Below are 21,340 nucleotides of genomic sequence, written 5' to 3' on the forward strand. Positions count from 1 at the left end.
GTATAAACTGAACTTTTGAAACTAAATCTATTTTAAATGCCATGAGCTATCCAGCTTCTTTCAAATCACTGTGCAGGAGATAGGATATATCACAGACATAACAATAAATACACATATATGTACAGATGTGCTATGAGAGTCTGCTAGTTAACAAAAACCATGGTAAATCTGTTTATAAAGGAAAATATTCTTTTTGTAAAGCCAGCACCAATCCCCTCATTTATTTATCTTCTAAACTGAGATTTTTCACATACCACTTTTGCCTAAACTCAGTAAGGCACATTTGTTGGGGCCCTGGAGATCAAACAGAAAATTGAAGCCAGATTTAACACTGGGAAAAAAGATCACTGCCCAGGTGGGTACTCAGGCCAGGCACATGCATTAGGGGAGGTCAGAGGAGAGGGACTAGATCTTACAGCCTTCACTGTGGGCCAGGCAATTCCCATATGAAAACAGAGGTCAAGAATGTCAACAGTTGTTAGTCTGCAAAACGTGGAAACACGTAAGTGTTCGTGTCAAAATGCAGAGGCAACAGAAAAGTCATACTGTAAGACACAAAATTAGCCTAAAATCCAAACCAAGAACTACATACACTTACCTGTTACGTTGACCTTGACCTCCAGGTGCCTTTCGGTGGACACAGGAAGGGAAGACCGCTTGGTGACTACTCCACTTTTCACAGTTTTGGGAATTACAGCAGATTCGCTGCTCGAGTTACGGTGGCGAAAAGGAGTAACTTTAGCTGGCTTCTTAATATCACTGGGGGTATAGAGAAAATCATGCACCAACAGCAGCCAGTCAAATATGAGAAACACACGGAGATTGTTGAGAACGACTGTGAAACAGGAGGAATCCTTCGTAGACCTACAAGAAAGAAGATCATAAAAATAAAACAGAAAAAGAGGAACATGACATTTCACTAACCTGCAAATATATTACTCAATTTGGGCAGGTGATACTCTAGCGTTTCCTTTTTTTAAATTTTATTTATTTATTTATGGCTGTACTGGGCGTTGGCTGTTGTGCGGGCTTTTCTCTAGTCGCGGCAAGCAGGGGCTGTGGAGCATGGGCTCTAGGGTACACAGGCTTCCACAGTTGCGACAGGTGGGCTCAGTAGTTGCTGCTTCTGGGCTCTAGAGCACAGACTCGATAGCTGTGGTACACGGGCTTAACTGCTCCACACCATGTATGATCTTCCCAGATCAGGGATCGAACTCATGTCTCCTGCATTGGCAAGTGGATTCTTTACCACTGAGCCACTAGGGAAGCCCTCCGGCATCTTCTAAACTAAGATTTGGATATCAATAAACTCTGAGCGCGAGTCTAATAAAACATTCAGTATGTTTTCAAAAGTCAATCATATTTTTAAACAAGAAGGAATGTATTATAAGAAAGCAGTAGCGAGCCTGTCATCCTGCAGTTCTCAGACATCCCCATCTCAGGTGTTTCCATCCCCTGGGAATCATCTGGCAATGTTTGGAGACATTTTTGTCACAAGGGAAGGGGTTCCTGTAGGCATCTTGTGGGTAGAAATCAGGGATGTGGCTCAACAACCCATAATGTACAGGACAGCCTTCACAACACGGAATGATCTAACCTACAATGTCACCAGTGCTGAGTTTGAGAAATCCTGGTGTGGTAGAAAAACCATGGGCTTAAATCGTATCACTTAAAAGCTGTGTCTAGCTTCTCTGAGCCTCTTTCCTCACTTAAAAAAAATTTTTTTTATCGGAGTAGAGCCGATTTCCTTATCCAGGGGATCTTCCTGTCCCAGGGATTAAACCTGCATCTCCTGCATCAGTAGACAGATTCTTTACCATTGAGCCATCAGCAGGTCAACCCTTGGGTCAGGAATATCTCCCGGAGAAGTAAACAGCAACCCACTTTAGTATGCTTCTCTGGAAAATCCCATAGACAGAGAAGCATGGAGGGCTACAGTCCATGGGGCAAAAGAGTCAGACCTGACTTAGTGGGACATGACTTAGCAACTAAAGAACAATAACAAAATAGTTGATTTACATTATGTTAGTTTCTGCTGTAGAACAAAGTGAATCAGTTCTACATATACATATATCCACTCTCTTTTTTAAGATTCTTTTCCCATATAGGTCATTACAAGGTATTGAGTAGAGTTCCCTGTGCTATGTACTAAGTCCTCACTAGTTACCTATTTTATATACAGTAGTGTGTACCTGTCAATCTCAGTCTCCCAATTTACCACTCCTCCCCCTTCACCCTGGTAATGAGACAATTGTTTTCTACATCTGTGACTCTATTTTTGTTTTGCAAATAAGTTCATTTGTACCATTTTTTTCAGATTCCACATATAAATATCATATATTTATCTTTCTGTTTTCTCATTTATAAACCGAGCAATAATAAAACAGTAAGAGAGAGAGCACCAGGCATGTAACAGGTCTGATAAATGTCAGTTCCCTCCAATACAGGCTGTTTCTAAAAGATCAGTGAGGCAGGCACTCTTTTTTCAACGTTAAGATCACTTCTTTATAAACACCAAATTTACATACTAGTACTTGATGGTTTCTCTAGCTGGAACTAGCCTGAGAACCCAGATCTTTTAGCCAAAGAGGGAGGACAAATAAGATGATGTTTACTGTGGCTGACACCCCAAGCACCCTAGAAGTAGAGCTGCAGGAGAGGGGAGGGAGTACTGGTTTTGTTGCCATCATTACCCTCAATTCTATATTTGAGGTGAAAACCCTAGAAGGACTCCAGGCCTGGCTTCAAGCCAAGGTGTGGTCAGGGCCAGGCACTGTCAGTATATAGTGGGCAGAGATGGGCAAGACAAGAAAAATGGGCAGGGACGCCCCTATAATTTTCAGGGTTGAACTCTGTTCTGTGAGCCCAAAATCAATTCTGGGGCTCTGACTACTACACATACCTGCTTCACAGCCCTAAAAGGGGCTTCTATTCAGGAAAAGCTGATTCGGAGATTTTTTAAGGCTGGCTTCTCTAGCCTCTTGTTTCTCCTAAACCTGGCTCACTGCCCCTAGAAAAAGGGCACTGTGGTGCATGTCTCCTTCATACAGACACAGCATTTTTCACAGAAACACTTTACCCTTTTGTAATAGAGAAAAAATGTCGCCCTCAGTAAAATTTTTCCACCCCATTTTGAACACAGATCGTCAGCGCTATGAACTAGCTGGAAAGTCAAAGTATGTCTGATCCCTTTTCTGGAAAATATTTCAAGCCTTTAAACACTGTAAAGTGATTTATATTTGACACACAAAATCCCAACAGAAGAGCAATTCTTCTTGAGACACAAAAAGCGTTCAAAAGTTCCAATCAAGAGAACATTTTAACCCTCTCACTAACAACGGTATTTCTGTTAGCAAGAACCAAGGTGGACGACTTTATTACTAGCCTCTGAGAAATTATACATCTTTAGTATATAAATTTATTAATATTTTAAGGCTTCTTGTATATTAAAAATATAATAGGTGGGACAACTAGTCGATATTGAGGAAGCCAGTTCAATAACAAAGCAAATTGAAAAAAGAAACTGTTTCAGCAGATGGACCAAATGTATGCAAGCCTCCTGTTCAAATAAACATCATCTTCCAACAAAGGCACTGCAAATCACAGCCAGCTTATCATCTGACTGCCACCAGCCCAGTCACTAAAATGTGGTGGGCTTGACAATTGTTAGACAAGACACAGGCTTTAAAATCAGAGGCCCAAGCCTGAGCTCTGACTACTTCACTTACTGGCTATGTATCCTCAGAAGAGTTACTTAACCCCCTCCAAGCTTCTATGCCTGTTATCTGTAAAATGGGGAAGAAGTCACCCACTGGACAAACTTGTGAGAATTAAGTTAAAGGCAAGTAAAGTGCCTGGCCCTTGGTAAGGCTCAGTAAGAGGCAACTAGCATTCCCATTACTAAACTGTTTTAAAGTTCACGCAAGGACTTCCCTGACAGTACAGTGAAGAAGAATCCACCTGCCAATGCAGGGTACACAGTTCAATCCCTGATCCAGAAAGATTCTACATGACACATGACAACGAAGCTTGTGTACCACAACTACTGAGCTCAAGCCCTAGAGCTGGCGAGCCACAACTACTGAAGCCCTGTGCTACAACCACAGAAGCCCATACGCCTCCAGCCCACGTTCCACAACAAGAGAAGCCACTGCAGTGAGAAGCCCGCTCACTGCAGTCAACAGCGGCTAGCCCTAGAGCAACTACTAGCCCCAGTGGCAGCTAGAGAAAGCCCATACACAGCAACGAAGACCCAGTGCAACCAAAAATAAAATAATTAATACAATGTTTTAAAAGCTCATGCAAAAGTTTAAATATCTAATTAGGCAGAATTCCTAAACACATATGGAGATCACGACCCCTCGCTAGGAAAACTCAACCCTGAGGAATTCACTGAAGAGCACACTGAAATATCACACATATACAAATAAAAGTACAATTTTGTAAGTTTTTTTTTCCTCTCTTGCCAAACCAAGAAGCTTTTCCCAGCCTTTTTACTCACTGGTTTATATAATTACAACTTATCTGCTGACATTAGCACTAATAGAATGAAACTGACACCAGTTCCAAAGTCACCTTTTGAATTTCTATCGATCATACCTAACTTTTCAGTTTTCAGGTCTATGCCCACTTAGTCAAAAAATTTTACAGTAGTGTATCATAAAATAACATAAGCTACATCAGGAATAATCATAACAGCTCTTATCTATGCCAAGCAGTGGCCAGAATATCTTATTTAATTATATGTTAGTGTTGTTCAGTGCTAAGTAGTATCCAACTCTTTTCAACCCCATGGTCTAAGCACTCCAGGCTCCTCTGTCCTTCACTATCTCCCAGAGTTTGCTCAAATTCATGTCCACTGAGTTATGATGCTATCTAACCATCTTATCCTCTGCCTCCCCCTTCATCTTTTGCCTTCAATCTTTCCCAGCATCAGAATCTTTTCCAGTGAGTTGCCACTTGGCATCAGATAGCCAAAGTATACTGGAGCTCCAGTTTCAGCATCAGTACTTTCAATGAATATTTAGGGCTGATTCCCTTTAGGATTGACTAGTTTGATCTCCTTGATGTCCAGGAGGCTCTCAAGAGTCTTCTCCAGCATCACAATTCAAAAGCACCAATTCTTTGCTGCCCAGCCTTCTTTAGGGTCCAACTCTCACATCCATACATGACTACTGGAAAAACCATAGCTTTGACTACACGGATTTTTGTCGGCAAAGCGATGTTTAATTATTGTTGTTGTTCACTCACCCAGTCGTATCCAACTCTTTGTGACCCCATGGACTGTAACATACCAGGCTCCTCTGTCCACCTCCATCTCCCAGAGTTTGCCCAAATTCATGTCCACTGAGTCAGTGATGTCATCCAACCATCTCATCCTCTGTTGCCCCCTTCTCCTCCTGCCCTCAATCTTTCCCAGCATCAGGGTCTTTGCTAATCAGTCAGTTGTTCACATCAGATAACCAAAATACTGGAGCTTCAGCATCAGTCCTTCCAACCAGTATTCAGGGTTGATTTCCCTTAAAATGGAGTGGTTTGATCACCTTGCTGTCCAAGGGACTTTCAACAGTCCTTTCCAGCACCATAGTTTTGAAGGCATCGATTCTTTGGCACTCTGCCTCTTAATTATCACCTCCTTCTTAAACTGTACACCTCCAAGTACAGTAACTTTCTGATTTTATAGTAGATGAAAATGCAGGTGAAGGAGATGAAAAAACCTGTTCTTGGACACATTACTAGGAAGTGGTAGATGAAGGTTTTGAGCCCAGATCTATGTGATCCCAAAACCGATGCTTTTTTCACACACAACAGTGCCTCCCACAATACCAAGAAGAAAAACATAATCTGGTTCAAGGAGGCTAAAGGTCGTTTTACAAGGAGAAGTTAGTCATTAAGACCTGCACAGATAACTCGATAATGTAAGTCAACACCACTTCCCTTCTATTATTTCTATAGACCAAAAGACTTTCTCCCCTTACATGAGTATAATTCCTTCCTTCCCCAAGTCACTTTACATATTAAAAGTCTACAGCTGATGGGGGTGCTTCCCAGGTGGCACGGTGCTAAAGAATCCACCTACCAATGCAGGAGACACAGGTTCAATTCCTGGGTGGGGAAGATCTCCTGAAAGAGAAAATGGCAACCCACTACAGTATTCTTGCCAAGAGAATCCCATGGAGAGGGGAGCCTGGCAGGGTACAATCCATGGGGTCGTGAAGAGCTGGACACAACTTAGGGACTGGGCATGCACGTGCACACATATCTGATAGGGAGGTTGATTTTAAGAATCTGGTTTAATCCTAACTACTTTCCTTAAGGCAACAGAGACATCTTTTGGCCAGTCAGCGAAACTGCATGGTTGCAGGAACACTCAATATACAGTACACTGCACTAATAAGCCATTATTTATTTCTCAAAGATTGCTCAGTCCTTTGATGCTCTAAAGCCTACATGGTGTTGGCCCACAGGCCACAAAAGGGCATATGTCATGATAAAGAAAGGCAAGGTCAGGGTCTGGATCTCCCACCTGAAGTGCAGTTCGATCTGAATGGAGCCTTGGGTGGTGCTGCTGCTTTTAGAGGGCTGAAAGATGCAGGTGAACACGTTGGTCACACCAGGACTGGTCTTCTGCCCAGCAGAGCGGGTGTCAAAAGCCATCATGGAATGGGAAACCAAGTTAACGGACTTGGTTTGGTTGGAAAAGCTCTCATAGAGCAGTTTACACTTCTTGAAGTCAAATCTATGGGAGAAAACAGTCAAGACGTTGAACGCTTCCATTTTACAAAATTACATATGTTTAAGATAAAAGAACAAAACCATAAATATGCCTAAGTTCTATGAAGGAGATAACTTCACTCTGAGATCTGTCACTGATTTTAACAGTCCCCACAAAATGGATCAAAGTGTCACCTTGCCTTGTACCTTCTTTTCCATTTCTAAGGAGACACTCTTGTCCATGGGAACTGATGGGGAATAATAATACCACATATTTGTTGCATGCTTGGTTTGTTAGCATTCTCATTCCTCACCTAAGTTTACTAAGACTATATATTCGTAATAATCCCCAAGGGTGAGGGTCCCTTTAGTCCTTCATCTGTCAACTCCTGGCCTGCTTGGAAGAGTCTCTCTCCACAGTCTGCTGAATGTTTATGCAAGAAGTTCCTGGGAACCACCACAACAATAACACTTTTCATGGAGAGAAGTAATGCAGTTCATCTACGAACAGAAAATGCATCTGCAACTGCCATTTTTTAAATAACAGGTAGAGCTGCAATGGGCAGCTCTTAACCACTCAGTACCATCATGACAATCCAGAGAGAATTACCCTATATTGGAAGAAAGTGGCATAACCAGTCATCAGAAAAAACTGCTGGTTCACAAGATAATCAATCTGGGACCCCAACTCCACCACATCATGTTCTCATTAGTTGAGTTAGATACCTGGATGAATTTTTAAGGAAAAACAAAACAGAAGACAGAGCGTGTCCCATAGAAAAATTACTAGCCTTCAAGTCCTGTTTTCGAATACGAAATTTCGAATTCGAATACGAATTTCCAGTCATGTGATCTTACACTCGTCAAAAACTATCTGGAGAACAGGAGTAATATCTGCTCAACTTTACTTGACTGTCAAGAGATGAAAATGTCATCAAGTGTGAAAATACAATGCACTCTTGAGGGTTCTATACCAGTAATCACAAATTCCTGGTCTATAGTCACCAAGAAGACATCAGTTAGTGAACTGCTGGGTGAGCACATGCCTCATCTAAAGGCCGCCCAAGCTTCCACTCAGCTCCCAGATGCTTCTAATTGAGAACACTGGCCCTCTGCTGCCGAAACTTACAGTTCTTCAAAGGAAGCTGAAATCCAAACTTTTTCATGCACAATTCACTAATTCTGGCCAGTGAGGCCACCAACACCGGCGTTCACCAGACAGCTCTGGACCCCCTCGACACAGACACAGGGAGATTGCTTTCTGACTCTGCACTCACGTGGGACCACGTTCTAGCCCCACGGGGCTTACCAGGATCTCACTGCCATTCAAGACCACTCAAGGGCTCTTCTCACTGGCACAGGAAGCTGCTCTGTCAGCCAGGGTAACTGCAGTGAGCAGAGCAGTCCAAGACCCATAATGGACACGAAACAGGAGGAGAAAAACATTGTTACTCTTCTAAGTCACTGGTATTTTGGAGTGCCTGTTATCACAGCATAACCTCAGCTGTCCTGAGTGATAGATGAATTCAAACATTTAAAAAGCATTGTGCAGACCAACCAAAAAGCATCTTGCAGGCAGACCACATTCAGCTGTGAACCACCACTCTGCTACTCTGCTTTACACGATAGCACAAGGTGTACAGGATTTCGATTACCATCACTAATAGTAAAACCATATAATCACAGCCATACCTGGCTAGGGACCCAGCACCTTCTTTTCCTTTTGGATCTTTCAGCTCCAGACTTACATTTACCATATCAATGAGGAAACACATGCACGTGTATACTTCTCCACTCAGAACAGTCTGGAAAAGGAAAATGTCAATCAATTCATAGTTGATGTCAATCTAAAAATGGAGTTAATGTCATGAAATCCAATTTGCTTGTGGCTCCATCTTCTTTCCCCAGCTGACTCTGAGGAACAGATACACAGGATGATGATCATGAGACCACAAGAGTTACAGAAGAACCTAACGTCACACTCACGTGAATCCTTGGGTCTTGCAAATCATAAGGCCTCATGAATTCCTCTATGGGCTCTCCAAGGTTGTTCTCCAACAAACCCCGGATCAACTTGTACTTGCACAAATCCAGAGAACAGTGGACTGAGGAGAGATTGCCATGGATAGATATGTCTGGCACCGTATGACTTATTTCTCTATGGAAAAAGATAAAAGGTCACTTCCACAAAAAAATCACGAACTTAACATTGACACAGCTCACACCCAAATATAAGTGCTAACATGTACCTACCTCCCTTATCAACCAATTAATTTCTAACCTTCAATGACAAAAATTTCATGAGTCCAAGTGAAGCAAGTTAGTACAACTGAGTGTAATCATTCAGCTACAAAAGGCCATTTTTCTCCCCAAATATACACTTATAAAGTCCCCAAATCTGACCTAACTAATTGATAAATAAAGAAAAATTTCATAAGACTCAGAAATAACTTACACATTATAGTTGGGAGAGCAATTAAAAAGAAAAAAAGACAAAAGGGAAAGATACAGGTACAGAGAACAGAGGAGTAGGGGGTGGTACAAAAATAGGTGAAGGGGATTAAGAGGTACAAACCTCCAGCCATAAAATAAACAAGCCATGGGGATATACTATACAGCATGAGCAATATGGCCAATGATAACTGCAATAACTTTGTGTGGAAACAGATGGTTACGAGGCTCATAGCAGAGATCATTTCATAATGTGTGCAAATGTCAGATTACCATGTAGCTGAGACTAACACATTATTGTACAACAACTATATTTCAATAAAAAAGAAAAAATGACAAGCTCTTTATCCATTTAGTGGTAACAAAAGAAAGGAACCAGTGTTTCATAATGAGCCAAGATGGGACACAAGGATAAAGCCTGACTCAGTCACTCATTTCAAGCTGAGATGGGCAGGCAGGAATGATGTTGAAAATGCCCAGGTCAAGGAGGTCTTCCCTGGTGGTCCAGTGGCTAAGACTCTGTGCTCCCAATGCAGGGGGCCCAGGTTCAATCCCTGCTCAGGGAACTACATCCTGCCTGCCGCAACTAAAGATCCCTCATACCACAAAGACCTCAGCGCAGCCAAAAAATAATCTTAAAAAAAAGAATGCCTGGGGAAGGGGGAATATACTTCATCCCAACACTGAAGAGCTTTTTCTCTACCCTCCTAAAGGTAAAGTGGATATCATGGATCCTACAGATGCTATAGTCCAAGTATATGAAGCAGAGGGCCAGGATTTGCAGTTGAAAAGAAATACTAAAAACTACTTTGTCTACGGAGAAAAATCTTCATACAACCAGGTGAAAAAAGACCAGTCATGCAGTTAACAAAGAAAAGCTGGAAAGGATTACCAAGAACCCCCTGGGTTGCCAGGTCCAGGGCAGGAGAAGCTGATCAGATACCCTGTGTTTAGTCATCCCCTTCTATCTGGGCTAACAGGGCATAATTACCCGCACATAAACACTGATGGAAGTGGGTGAAGTTTAGATAAGCAGAGCAGTAAAGCATTTTTTTTTTGGAAAGCATTACTCGAAAAGAAAACAAAATGTTCAATTTATAAATAATGAAGCTCCTCTTAAGACGTCTAAGCCAGTAAAATCAAATACAGCCCATGCCAACCATAACTGAACACCAGCCAGAGAGCACTTGAATAACAAGTAAGAATGAAACACAAAAATCCCAGTAAGAGTGGCTATGCTGTATCATTAATCCAGAGAGAAACAAAACAGTGACACTAAATGACTTGCCCAGACCGATGAACTGCAAAGGGAGTAGCCCAAGAGGGATTAAAATCACACTCTGGAAAAGGAGTGACACTGTTTTTCAAAATGCTGCAAATGAATATCATTTGCTTTCATTACTTCACAGCCACGCCTCATTTCTCCCTGAAGTTAAGATCTGAGTGTTGCTGCTTTCTCCAAAATTAATGCCCCAAACTGAACAGGCATCACACACTGTAACCAGCAGTCCCAGTCCACTGCTGGGGCCAGGAGAGCGTAAGCACTACCAGAGGACCTTGTTAATATGCACCTGAGGCTCGGTCCTGAGAGTCAGCTTCTGCTGGTCTCAGATAGGGTCTGAGTGCATTCCTTTTCAGTAAGTTTCCCAGTCAGATATAGAACTAACTGAGGCCATGCTCCAAACTACAGAAATTAAGCATCCTGTGCTTTGAAGCCAATTAAGAAGGAAATTACAGTCAGTTCAATGGTCTTTATGGAGCATTTTCAGATGGTTAATTGGAGTAAAATGGGCAAAATAGCATCTAAACAGTTACTCTGATTCAGTGGAGCTCCAGGGTAAATATCAATAGCAGGTCCAGAATCTATTGCATTTGAAACACAGAATCCAAATGTCATTTCTTCCAAATACTTCCGTGCCATCACTACCTCCCTTCTGCCATCGAAATCCATGCTAAATTTAGGTCCCTTACTCTTTGTTTCTAAGGCACCTACTGTCATCCTACAATACAGTTTAAAATCGAATCAAACACGAAATTAGAATCATATACTTACCTTCCTATATCCCTCAACGAAACGCAAGCTCCATATAGGCAGAAGTTTTTTCTTTCATCATAGGAGCCCTCATGTCTAGCAGATGGTAGGGACTCAACACATATTTGTTACATAGACGAAAATGTAAGAGAATTCCCATGCACTTCCAGACGTAACAGCACTGATTTCCAAGCTATCACAGTTCTACTTACAATAGATATTTATTTGAAAATAAACCACTCACTTGTCCAAATTCCTTTCCACCTGCAATTTCAGCCTACAGGGCTCGGTCAAGAGGCTTCCTCCTGTCTGTCGCACAAAATAGGAGGGGAAGATCAGGTCTCCGCTGCTGTTTTCTGAGACCCTGGAATACTCTCGTGGGTGTCTCTCTGCAGCAAAGATGTCCATGTCTTGGAGATCGACAACAATGCAATCCAGCAGACACACGTGGTCTTCTACATGGAACCAAGGAAACGGAGACAATGAAGAAGATGGGACTCAGAAGGGGCTGGTCCAGAAAAAAACTAAACAGCTCCAAAATGTTCATTCTGTCTTTGGAAAATGTTTAGATCAGTCTCGACTCTGGCACCAAGACCTCCCTCCTCAACGCTCCATGTGCTGGACATTGCCTACCTGCCCCCTGCACGTAGGCACAAACCAGGCCACATCCTCCCAGCGTTTCACTGAGGTCCCGAGACACTAACAGAGGCTAAAGGGCTTATGACTAAAAGGACTTAACATGCATCCCTCCCAAGGATATCCCACAGAGGTCTTGTGTAGAGATGATGTTACCCAAAGGTTTACAAAATTTTCCACAGCAAATATCACACGTAACCATTTCCAAACAAATATCACACTTAACCATTTCCAATAGCACCATCTAAACCAAACCACCACCATTCTTGCCTAGACCACCATGAACTCCCCTCCAACATACCCATTCCATTCCAGTCTGCACCACAAAACCATTCTGCTCACAAAATACCTCAGTAATCCTTAAAAAAATGACTGAGACCAAACATTCCCTTCCTTTATATGCTTTGATGACTGAGTTTAATCCACAGTTCTTTCTGTGAAACTCTCCTAAATCCCTTGAAAGCCCTGCATAAAAAGCCCACTGCCTACTTTTCCAACCTCATCTCAACCCATTCTCCACCTTGCCCATGAAGCTGCCAGCTCACTGGTCTTTGTTTTCCCCCACGTGCCAGGCTCTTCACTGTCTGAAGTCTTGCCCACAGCAACACCCTCCTCTCTCCTTCTCTGTTCTTGCCCTCTTACCATTCTGTCTTTCCCATGACATTTATCTTCAGTTCAGTCGCTCAGTCATGTCCGACTCTGCAACTCCATGAACCGCAGCACGCCAGGCAGGCCTCCCAGTCCATCACTAACTCCACCCAAACCCATGTCCATTGAGTCAGTGACGCCATCCAACCAACTCATCCTCTGTCGTCCCCTTCTCCTCCTGCCCTCGATCTTTCCCAGCATCAGGGTCTTCTCAAATGAGTCAGCTCTTCACATCACGTGGCCAAAGTATTGGAGTTTCAGCTTCAACATCAGTCCTTCCAATGAACACCCAGGACTGATCTCCTTTAGGATGGACTGGTTGGATCTCCTTGCAGTCCAAGAGACTCTCAAGAGTCTTCTCCAGCACCACAGTTCAAAAGCATCAATTCCTCGGCGCTCAGCTTTCTTTATAGTCCAACTCTCACATCCATACATGACCACTGGAAAAACCATAGCCTTGACTAGATGGACCATTGTTGACAAAGTAATGTCTCTACTTTTAATTTCTCTTAATCTGTCCTTATTTAGATGCTTATTGGCTTTGTCATATCATTCACAAGGTGGCAGGAACTATGTCTAATAGCTTGTTACTATATAGGAGAACAAAACACTGAACACCTAGATTAGGCAGGCACTAATTAAATTAGCTCTTGCCTCGTTACTGTATGGATAAATAAGTGAAAGAGACAAAAGTAGAGCTGATCTCTTAGAAGGGGATAAGGGACAGGAACAAAGGGCTTCATAATTCCCAAGTGTTGTCATGGAATCCTAGGGATATAGAAGCAATATAAAAACCACTGCCTTAACCCCGTCTTAATCACAGACAGAATTCCAGAAACAAACAGCAATTTGGGAGGCAAAATATGGTCAGGAAAGAGATCTTTCTATAAAACACCCCAGTAAGAGCCTACAGTATAGCTAAGGGAACTCTACTCAGTGCTCTGTGGTGACCTAAATGGGAGGGAAATCCAAAACAGAGGGGATATATGTATACATAGAGCTGATTCACTCTGATGTACAGTGGAAACTAATACAACATTGTAAAGCAACTATACTCCAATAGAAATTAATTTAAAAAAATTCCAAGTCGCTTCCTAATAGGCTTCCAAATATATGTACTATTGTTGTTCAGTCGCTAAGTCACGTCTGATTCTTTCACGATCCCACAGACTGTAGCCTGCCAGGCTCCTTTGTCCATGGGATTTCCCAGGCATGATTATTGGAGTTGGTTGCCACTTCCTTCCCCAGGGGATCTTCCTGAGCCAGGGATCTAACCCATGTCTCTTGCATCGCAGGTAGATTCTTTACTGCTGGCCCACCTACCTTTGGCCTCAATTCCTAGTCATCACTATTATCAGAACAACGACAGAAGATTCATGTACTGACTGGCCTTATGTACGCACCCAGCTTGCCCCACCGCCTACCCCATGCTGCGAGTGTCCACCACGTATACAGACTGGTTGATATCATGCAGGTGAAGACTTCCGGCTCTGGAGATAGACTGCCTAGATTCATACTACCGTTTACCACGTACACTGACATGACTATGGGCAAGTTACTCAATCTCTCCGGGTCTCTTGGTTACTGGTTCAAAAATTCTGGGTCTCTTCATCTATAACACGGGGATAAAAATAAAACCCTATAGGAGCATCATGAGGATAAACTGCAAACATTTACGAAAAAATGTGCCATGATGTCTGGCATGTAGTAAATGTTCAATATCCAGTATTCTGATGAGGATTACAATAATCTCCTTGAATCATCAACGTAACCATAAACCCTTTTGCTGTCCCCTCTGGGACAACAAGGTACCACAAGGGATTAACTATTCTTTATATACATCCAACATAGCCCTCAGTTAACATCCCACATCTCTCAAAGTTCAACCACACTGGACTGACTTCATCAATGGATTCTGGTGGTAAATCATATTCTGCTTCCCAAATTACTTGAAGCAACACCTCACTTATCCAACCCACACTATCTGGAAAAACCAAAAGGTCAAAATCAAGACTCTCATCTGGAATGGCTAACTGTCAAATTCAAGAGAAGCACACCAATAACTGGGTGGTTCATGTCTTTCAAAAATGGTTACCTATGGTATTTCTGCTGTTACCTATTTTTCAGGATTTTTATTTCTCCAGAATTAACCAGTGACTTGAAGGGATAGTGTCTAAAAGGTCACTCACAAGGACATGTCGAAGGATGCAGGAATTACTCCAGGTATACCACCATCTGGTGGCAACTATCTTAACAAGCCCTTAGAGACTACCTAAATCTCTTTATTTATACTGCATTTTACTATTTGGTTTGTTCTTAAACTCTTTTTTTTTTTAATTTATTTATTTGGCTGTGTCGAGTCTTAGCAGCATGCAGGATCTTCATTGCATCACACAGAATCTTTCGTTGCATCATGTGAGAGCTTTAATTGCTGCTCCAGGTCTGTCTCATCGTGGTGCTTGGGCTCCAAAGCCTATGGGCTGAGTACTTGCATGTGGGCTTAGTTGATTCCAGGCATGTGGGATCTTAGCTCCCTGTCCAAGGATCAAACCCACATCCCCTGCATTGCAAAGAAGATTCTTAACCACTGGCCCATCAGGGAAGTCCCTATATTTTACTAATTTAATCTTACATCTACTTCTGCTTCATTGATTATGCTAAAGCCTTTGACTGAGTAGTTCACAACAAACTGGAAAATTCTTAAAGAGATGGGAATACCAGACCACCTTACCGGCCTCCTGAGAAACCTGTATGCAGGTCAAGAAGCAACAGTTAGAACCAGACATGGAACAACAGACTGGTTCAAAATTGGAAAAGGAGTACGTCAAGGCTATATATTGACACCCTGCTTATAACTTGTATGCAGAGTATATCATGCGAAATGCCAGACTGGATAAAGCACAAGCTGGAATCAAGATTGCCAGGAGAAATATCAATAACCTCAGATATGCAGATGACACCATGCTTATGGCAGAAAGCAAAGAGAAACTAAAGAGCTTCTTGATGAAGGTGAAAGAGGAGAGTGAAAAAGCGGGCTTAAAACTCAACATTCAAAAAACAAAGCATCCGGTCCCACCACTTCACGGCAAACAGATGGGGAAACACTGTTAACAGTGACAGGTTTTATTTTCTTGGACACCAAAATGACTGCGGATGGTGACGACAGCCATGAAATTAAAAGACGCTTGCTCCTTGGAAGAAAAGCTATGACCAACCTAGGCAGCATTGTGAAAAGCAGAGACATTACTTGGCCTACAGAGGTCCGTATAGTCAAAGCTATGGTTTTTCCAGTAGTCATGTACAGATGTGAGAGCTGGCCAATAAAAAAGGCTGAGCACCAAAGAACTGATGCCTTCGAACTGCGGTGCTGGAGAAGACTCTTGAGAGTCCCTTGGAATGCAAGGAGATCAAACCAGTCAATCTGAAAGGAAATCAACCCTGAATACTCACTGGAAAGACTGATGCTGAAGCTGAAGCTCCAATACTTTGGCCACCTGATGTGAAGAGCCGACTCACTGGAAAAGACCCTGATGCTGGGAAAGATTGAAGGCAGGAGAAGGGGATGACAGAGGATAAGACGGTTGGATGGCATCATTGACTCAATGGACATGAGTTTGAGCAAGCTCCGGGAGTTGGTGATGGACAGCGAAACCTGGCATCCTGCAGTCCACAGGGTCGCACAGAGTCAGATATGACTGAGCGACTGAAAAACAACGATCCTACTTTAGACGTCACCCAATCCTAATCTACATCCTAAAACTCTAAAGCCTTCTAAATCAGTATCAGAATCAGATGATTACTAAAGACACGCTACCACTTTGTTAGTATCTACTTGAATGAGATGCAACACCCCTTAGGATCCTGCAATGGTCTCATGAATTTCCCCTCCTTCCTCATGCAGCTCCTCTCTCCTCCTTTACCTGGACTGCTGGAAGCTCGGCCGACAGAGGGTGTGGCTGGCTGCCCTTGCGGCCTGGTCGAGATGCTCGGCACAGACTCGCTCTTCAAGCTGCCTGGACTCATTCCAGCAGGAGGCATCATGATCAGCCCCTCGGAGTGGGTCCCCTTCAGGTCCTCCATGCTTGTCATTTTCCTCACACTGTGCTTGGGAGTACCCGTTGGGGAAGATGAAGGCACAGACTCCTGGGAGGAAAGAAAAGAAAATTAGCAGCAGGAATGGGGGTGGTAACTCTATCTACTATCCTAGAAGTTCCTTCCCAGTCCTGGACTCTTCAAAGACTCTATGCCACCAGATCTCATAAACAAAAGGGCCACAGGGTCGATTCTTTCTTCCACGTGTAATTCTCTGCAGAGACATTACATATAATTCAGTACCCGTTGAAAACTCTGCCAATTTTGCAGGAACATATTTTATCTTTTGGGCTTCCCTAGTGGCTCAAAGGTAAAGAATCTGCCTGCCAATGAAGGAGACACAGGTTCAATCCCTGGGTTGGGAAGACCCTGGAGAAGGAAATGGCAACCCACTCCAATCTTCTTGCCTGGAAAATCCCATGGACAGAGGAGCCTGGCAGGCTACAGACCATGGGGTTGCAAAGAGTCAGCAATGACTTGGCAACTGGAACATGTTATCTTTTGGCTTAAGAGTAAATGTCAAGATACTAATTACTGGTGGTTTAATCTAGGTCAATACAACAAAGGCAAATCTCTCAGCCATACAATATACTGTTGATTTGCTGGAGGGGAGGGACTCTTTTTTCCTAAGAAAATGCATCTAACAGCAATATGGAATGAAGCCCCTCTAATGTGTTTGTACATTCTAGAAGTCTCCCCTCTCAGGTTTACATTTCTCATCTAAGTAACTGTAAATGGAAAACACAGGCAAGCCATTCCTATCATGTTTCTGTTCAAGGGCATAAAAATTAAGGGCAAATACAGAATAAAATTAATTCTGTAACTCTACAGAAAATATCACATGCTTTTCCTACATATCTAGTACCTTCAGTTAATTGCTAACAGAGCAAATCTTTTTCACCAGAATGGTTCAATAACTGACATTTAAACTTTGCATGGTTCCTTCCCTCAAGACTCAGAGTTACATATTCTTATAGTTTCTGCAGCATCAGTTTGTTCTCATCTATCCATTCTCACTAGCAAGCTGGAAGGAGAGGAAGACTCCCAAGGACTGCTTTATATGTATATTCCTCTCAGCATTCGAAAGGGAGATGATAGTACTATTCACCTTCACAGTTATCTTGAGTAGTAACTACATGTAACGGTGAAAGAAACCAGTTATTTTTTTGCAATTCCTTTTTGCAAGGCAAATGACTAGCTAAATGCTATCATTTAAGTATTTCAGCATTAAAAACCTTCCCTCTTGCTTAGTTTATTTAAACGCCTGAGAGTATTTGTTGCTCTTTCATTATATTCATCTCTCCATCCTCTCTGAGTTGATTTAAATAAATCGGTGGCTTGAGGGGATTAACTCAAAGCTTTTGAAATACTTAGAAATTAAGTTTAAGCACAAACTATGTTTGAAAAAAATGAAAGAAAAAGCATATGCAAAAAATTCAGACCTGCCCTCATTAAGACATGGACTTATGTAAAACAATTCCAAACACACGGGAGTCATTGAACTCAAAGGCAAATGACCCCTCTGCAAGCTTTGATTCTAGGACTATTTCCTGTTCTTTAACCACTGGAATGCATACTAGACAAACCTCACATGGGCAGATGCATTAAAGAGCAAATGTGAATGCAAAGTGGTTTTTTGGAGAAGAAAAGTAATTACTCACTTCACGTAGGCCTAGATCATGGAGCTTGACTGTACATGTGGAGAGTAAGTTTCACAGATGAATTAATTGGATTAAATACTTTAACAAGAAACACACTCCAAGCAAACCTTATGGAATTTCACAGAACAACCCACTGGCACGTAACAAGACAAAGTCTTTTAGAATTGAAGGAAATAAAATAAGGTCATCAAGAAAGTATTACCTAGGGAAGGAAAGGAGAAAGGAAGGAAGGAGGGAGGCAGGGAAGAAGGAATTACTTTTAATGATCCTTAAGAAAGATTCCTCTACACAGGTGGAAAGTGATTCATCAAAGTTGGGGGCGGGGGTGGGGGGGGGGGGGCGGTGATAAGCAGGCTTGCCCAAGTAATGAAATATTTTAAAGGATTGGTTTTCAAGATTTTCTTTTTTAAGCAAATGAATGAAAGTTGACTGCTGAATCCCATAAGGTTTTTCCGAATAACCAGGAGGCAAAAAAAGCATATTGTACCTTAAAGAAAAGGGGTCCTTGTATGTGCTGCCACTTAAAATTAAATCCTCGAAAACGAAATACAGGGAAATTTTTTCATTAAAATGCTACAAACTATGCACTTGTTATTTGGTGTACTTAACAAAACAGAAACCCTTCTGCAAAACTTTCCTGAGATACTTTGGCAATTCTTCTTTAGAAGCTAACTTCAGAGTCAGCTCATAAGCCCATATACAGATATATCTGGCACAGAAAAATAACCCCTTTATCTTTTCAGGAGGGAGAGAGGAAAAAAATGGTATCATTGAACTTGATCACCCATTCTGGCTCTAACGGATCTCTTCCTAAAAACTTGGGCCTCAAAACAACGATTTCCCACAAACAAATATATTTCAAAGAACTAACTAAAGTCTCAGAAGGCAGTTTCTGAGGAAGAATTCAGCTCTCCCAAGGGCAGTAGAGGTGGATAAGAGAGGCAAATGCCCTGAGGTAACCGTGGGGACAACAGTCATATGCCAACACCAGCTCTGATACATTTGTTCAATATCCAGTTGCATTAATTATAAGCATCGCACAGTTTGAAAAAAAAAAAAATAAGCAATTTTAGATGCAGTTATCAATCTTTCTTTTTATAAATGGATTTTTCTTTATTTTCTTTAAGGCTCGAGCCAGTAAACAGCAAAATGCCTACGACTCAAATATGAAGAGATTTTCCTCATTAACACCAAGGTTACTAGTTTTCTACTAGGCCTACTATGAAAGGTCAATGGTGATTTTGGTTTTTTTTACTGTCTTAAAAAATATACGTACATGGAGGCCTATTCCTCACTCTGGAAAAAGTGAAAGTCGCTCAGTCGTGTTCAACTCTTTGTGACCCCATGGACTATACAGTCCATGGAATTCTCCACATCAGAATACTGGAGTGGGTAGCCATTCCCTCTCCAGGGGATCTTCCCAACCCAGGAATCAAACCCAGATCTCCAGCACTGCAGGTGGATACTTTACCAGCTAAGCCACCAGGGAAGCCCCATCTGGAAAGAAGGCCTATTATTCCAACAGGAGGGGCTTCCAACAGCAAAGTGAACCAGCAAGTCCTCAACCGTCAGCTGTCTGAATGTGGGGCGTGCGGATGAGTACACCTGTGCCGCGCTTCCATCTGTGCTGCTTATCACTACTATTCTGTGCTGGTTCACCCTGTGCTCCGATCGCTAAATCTGGTTTGTCTCAGCAGCTGCAGTGAGAGAAGATATGGACAACCTGCCCTCTAACCTATCATCCAAACACCCCTACTCTGGGCCCTAAGCCCAAGGTCATAACACTTGAACATGGTTCCCACGGTTCTCACTGTCTCATCTCCACTCTCCTCACTCCAGTTATTCCCACTCAATGAATCAAGTATTTTCAGTTCAGGGTGATGGGTTAGCAGTAGTGAGTAACTGGATGAGTGAGAAGTAAAACAATGAAGAAAACTATAGAGACAGTCATTTGAAAAGAGCAACACTATTTGAGTCTACACATAAACAACAAATGCAGTCTTCCTGTTACTTTCAACTCGACTTGAGGTCCTTAGCAAAGGCCTGGCAAGACTAGTTCCCTAATCACGCTCTTCCATTCTCTTTTCTTCCTACACCTAAAGAGGCAAGCAGCAGCTGCTCAAATCTGTATCTTTTCTCTGAAAAACTCTGGAGTTCTTCCACTGAAGTTATTTTAATGAACTCATTGCCACATCCTTTAGAAAATTTCAAAGAACCAGAGTTATCTGGGAAAGGGATACTAAGACAGAAACAACCTTTGTCAGTGTGTTCTCCCCTACCCTACATAAACCAAATCCTAATGCTGGGAGGGGCTTCCCAGGTGGTTCAGTGGTAAAGAATCCACCTGCCAATGCAAGAGATGTGGGTTTGATCCCTGGGTCAGGACAATCTCCTGGAGAAGGAAATGGCAACCCACACCACGGAAAGCCCAAGGACAGAAGAGCCTGGTAGGCTACCATCCAAGGGGTCACAAAGAGTCGGACCTGACTTAGTGACTAAACTACCGCCACCAATGCTGGGAGGTAAAATAATACCACAGTTAAGAGCGTGGAGTACTAAAGGCAGATATACCAAAGTCTAAGTTATGACAAACCTAGACAGCATATTAAAAAGCAGAGACATTACTTTGTCTACAGAGGTCCATACAGTCAAAGCTATGGTTTTTCCAGTAGTCATGTATGGATGTGAGAGTCGGACCATGAACAAGGCTGAATGCCAAAGAATTGATGGTTTCAAACTGTGGTGCTGGAGAAGACTTTTAAGAGTCCCTTGGACCGCAAGGAGATCAAACCAGTCAATCCTAAAGGAAATCAACCCTGAATATTCACTGGAAGGACAGATGCTGAAGCTGAAGTTCCAATACTTTGGCCACTTGATATGAAGAGCCAAATCATTGGAAAAGATCCTGATGCTGGGAAAGATTGAGAGCGGGAAGAGAAGGGGGCAACAGAGGATGAGATATTTGGATAACATCACCAACTCAATGGACATGAGTCTGAGCAAACTCCAAGAGACAGTAAAGGATGGAGAAGCCTGACATGCTGCAGTCCATGGGGTCGCAAAGAGTTGGACACGACTTAGTGAATGAACACCACCAAAGCCTGAG

The 21,340-nt window shown here is 42.4% G+C and overlaps 1 protein-coding gene and 1 non-coding gene across 2 annotated transcripts in view; one reads left to right on the forward strand and one right to left on the reverse strand.

Annotated features, from left to right (window-relative positions):
* VPS13D (vacuolar protein sorting 13 homolog D) overlaps positions 1 to 21,340 on the reverse strand; it is a 266,036-nt gene that overhangs the window by 187,596 nt on the left and 57,100 nt on the right. The window contains exons 26-31 of the mRNA XM_052654160.1: positions 16,402 to 16,624; positions 11,442 to 11,652; positions 8,701 to 8,872; positions 8,407 to 8,519; positions 6,527 to 6,739; positions 599 to 864 (exon numbers count right to left, since the gene is read on the reverse strand). Of these exons, the coding sequence (XP_052510120.1) occupies positions 599 to 864; positions 6,527 to 6,739; positions 8,407 to 8,519; positions 8,701 to 8,872; positions 11,442 to 11,652; positions 16,402 to 16,624 (1,198 nt within the window). The remainder of the gene's footprint in view (positions 1 to 598; positions 865 to 6,526; positions 6,740 to 8,406; positions 8,520 to 8,700; positions 8,873 to 11,441; positions 11,653 to 16,401; positions 16,625 to 21,340) is intronic.
* TRNAG-CCC (transfer RNA glycine (anticodon CCC)) lies at positions 9,659 to 9,731 on the forward strand. The gene has a single exon. It is a non-coding gene; the product is annotated as a tRNA-Gly (tRNA).

Source organism: Budorcas taxicolor, chromosome 16 (genome assembly GCF_023091745.1).
Source record: "Budorcas taxicolor isolate Tak-1 chromosome 16, Takin1.1, whole genome shotgun sequence".
In the NCBI taxonomy this organism is placed as follows: domain Eukaryota; kingdom Metazoa; phylum Chordata; class Mammalia; order Artiodactyla; family Bovidae; genus Budorcas; species Budorcas taxicolor.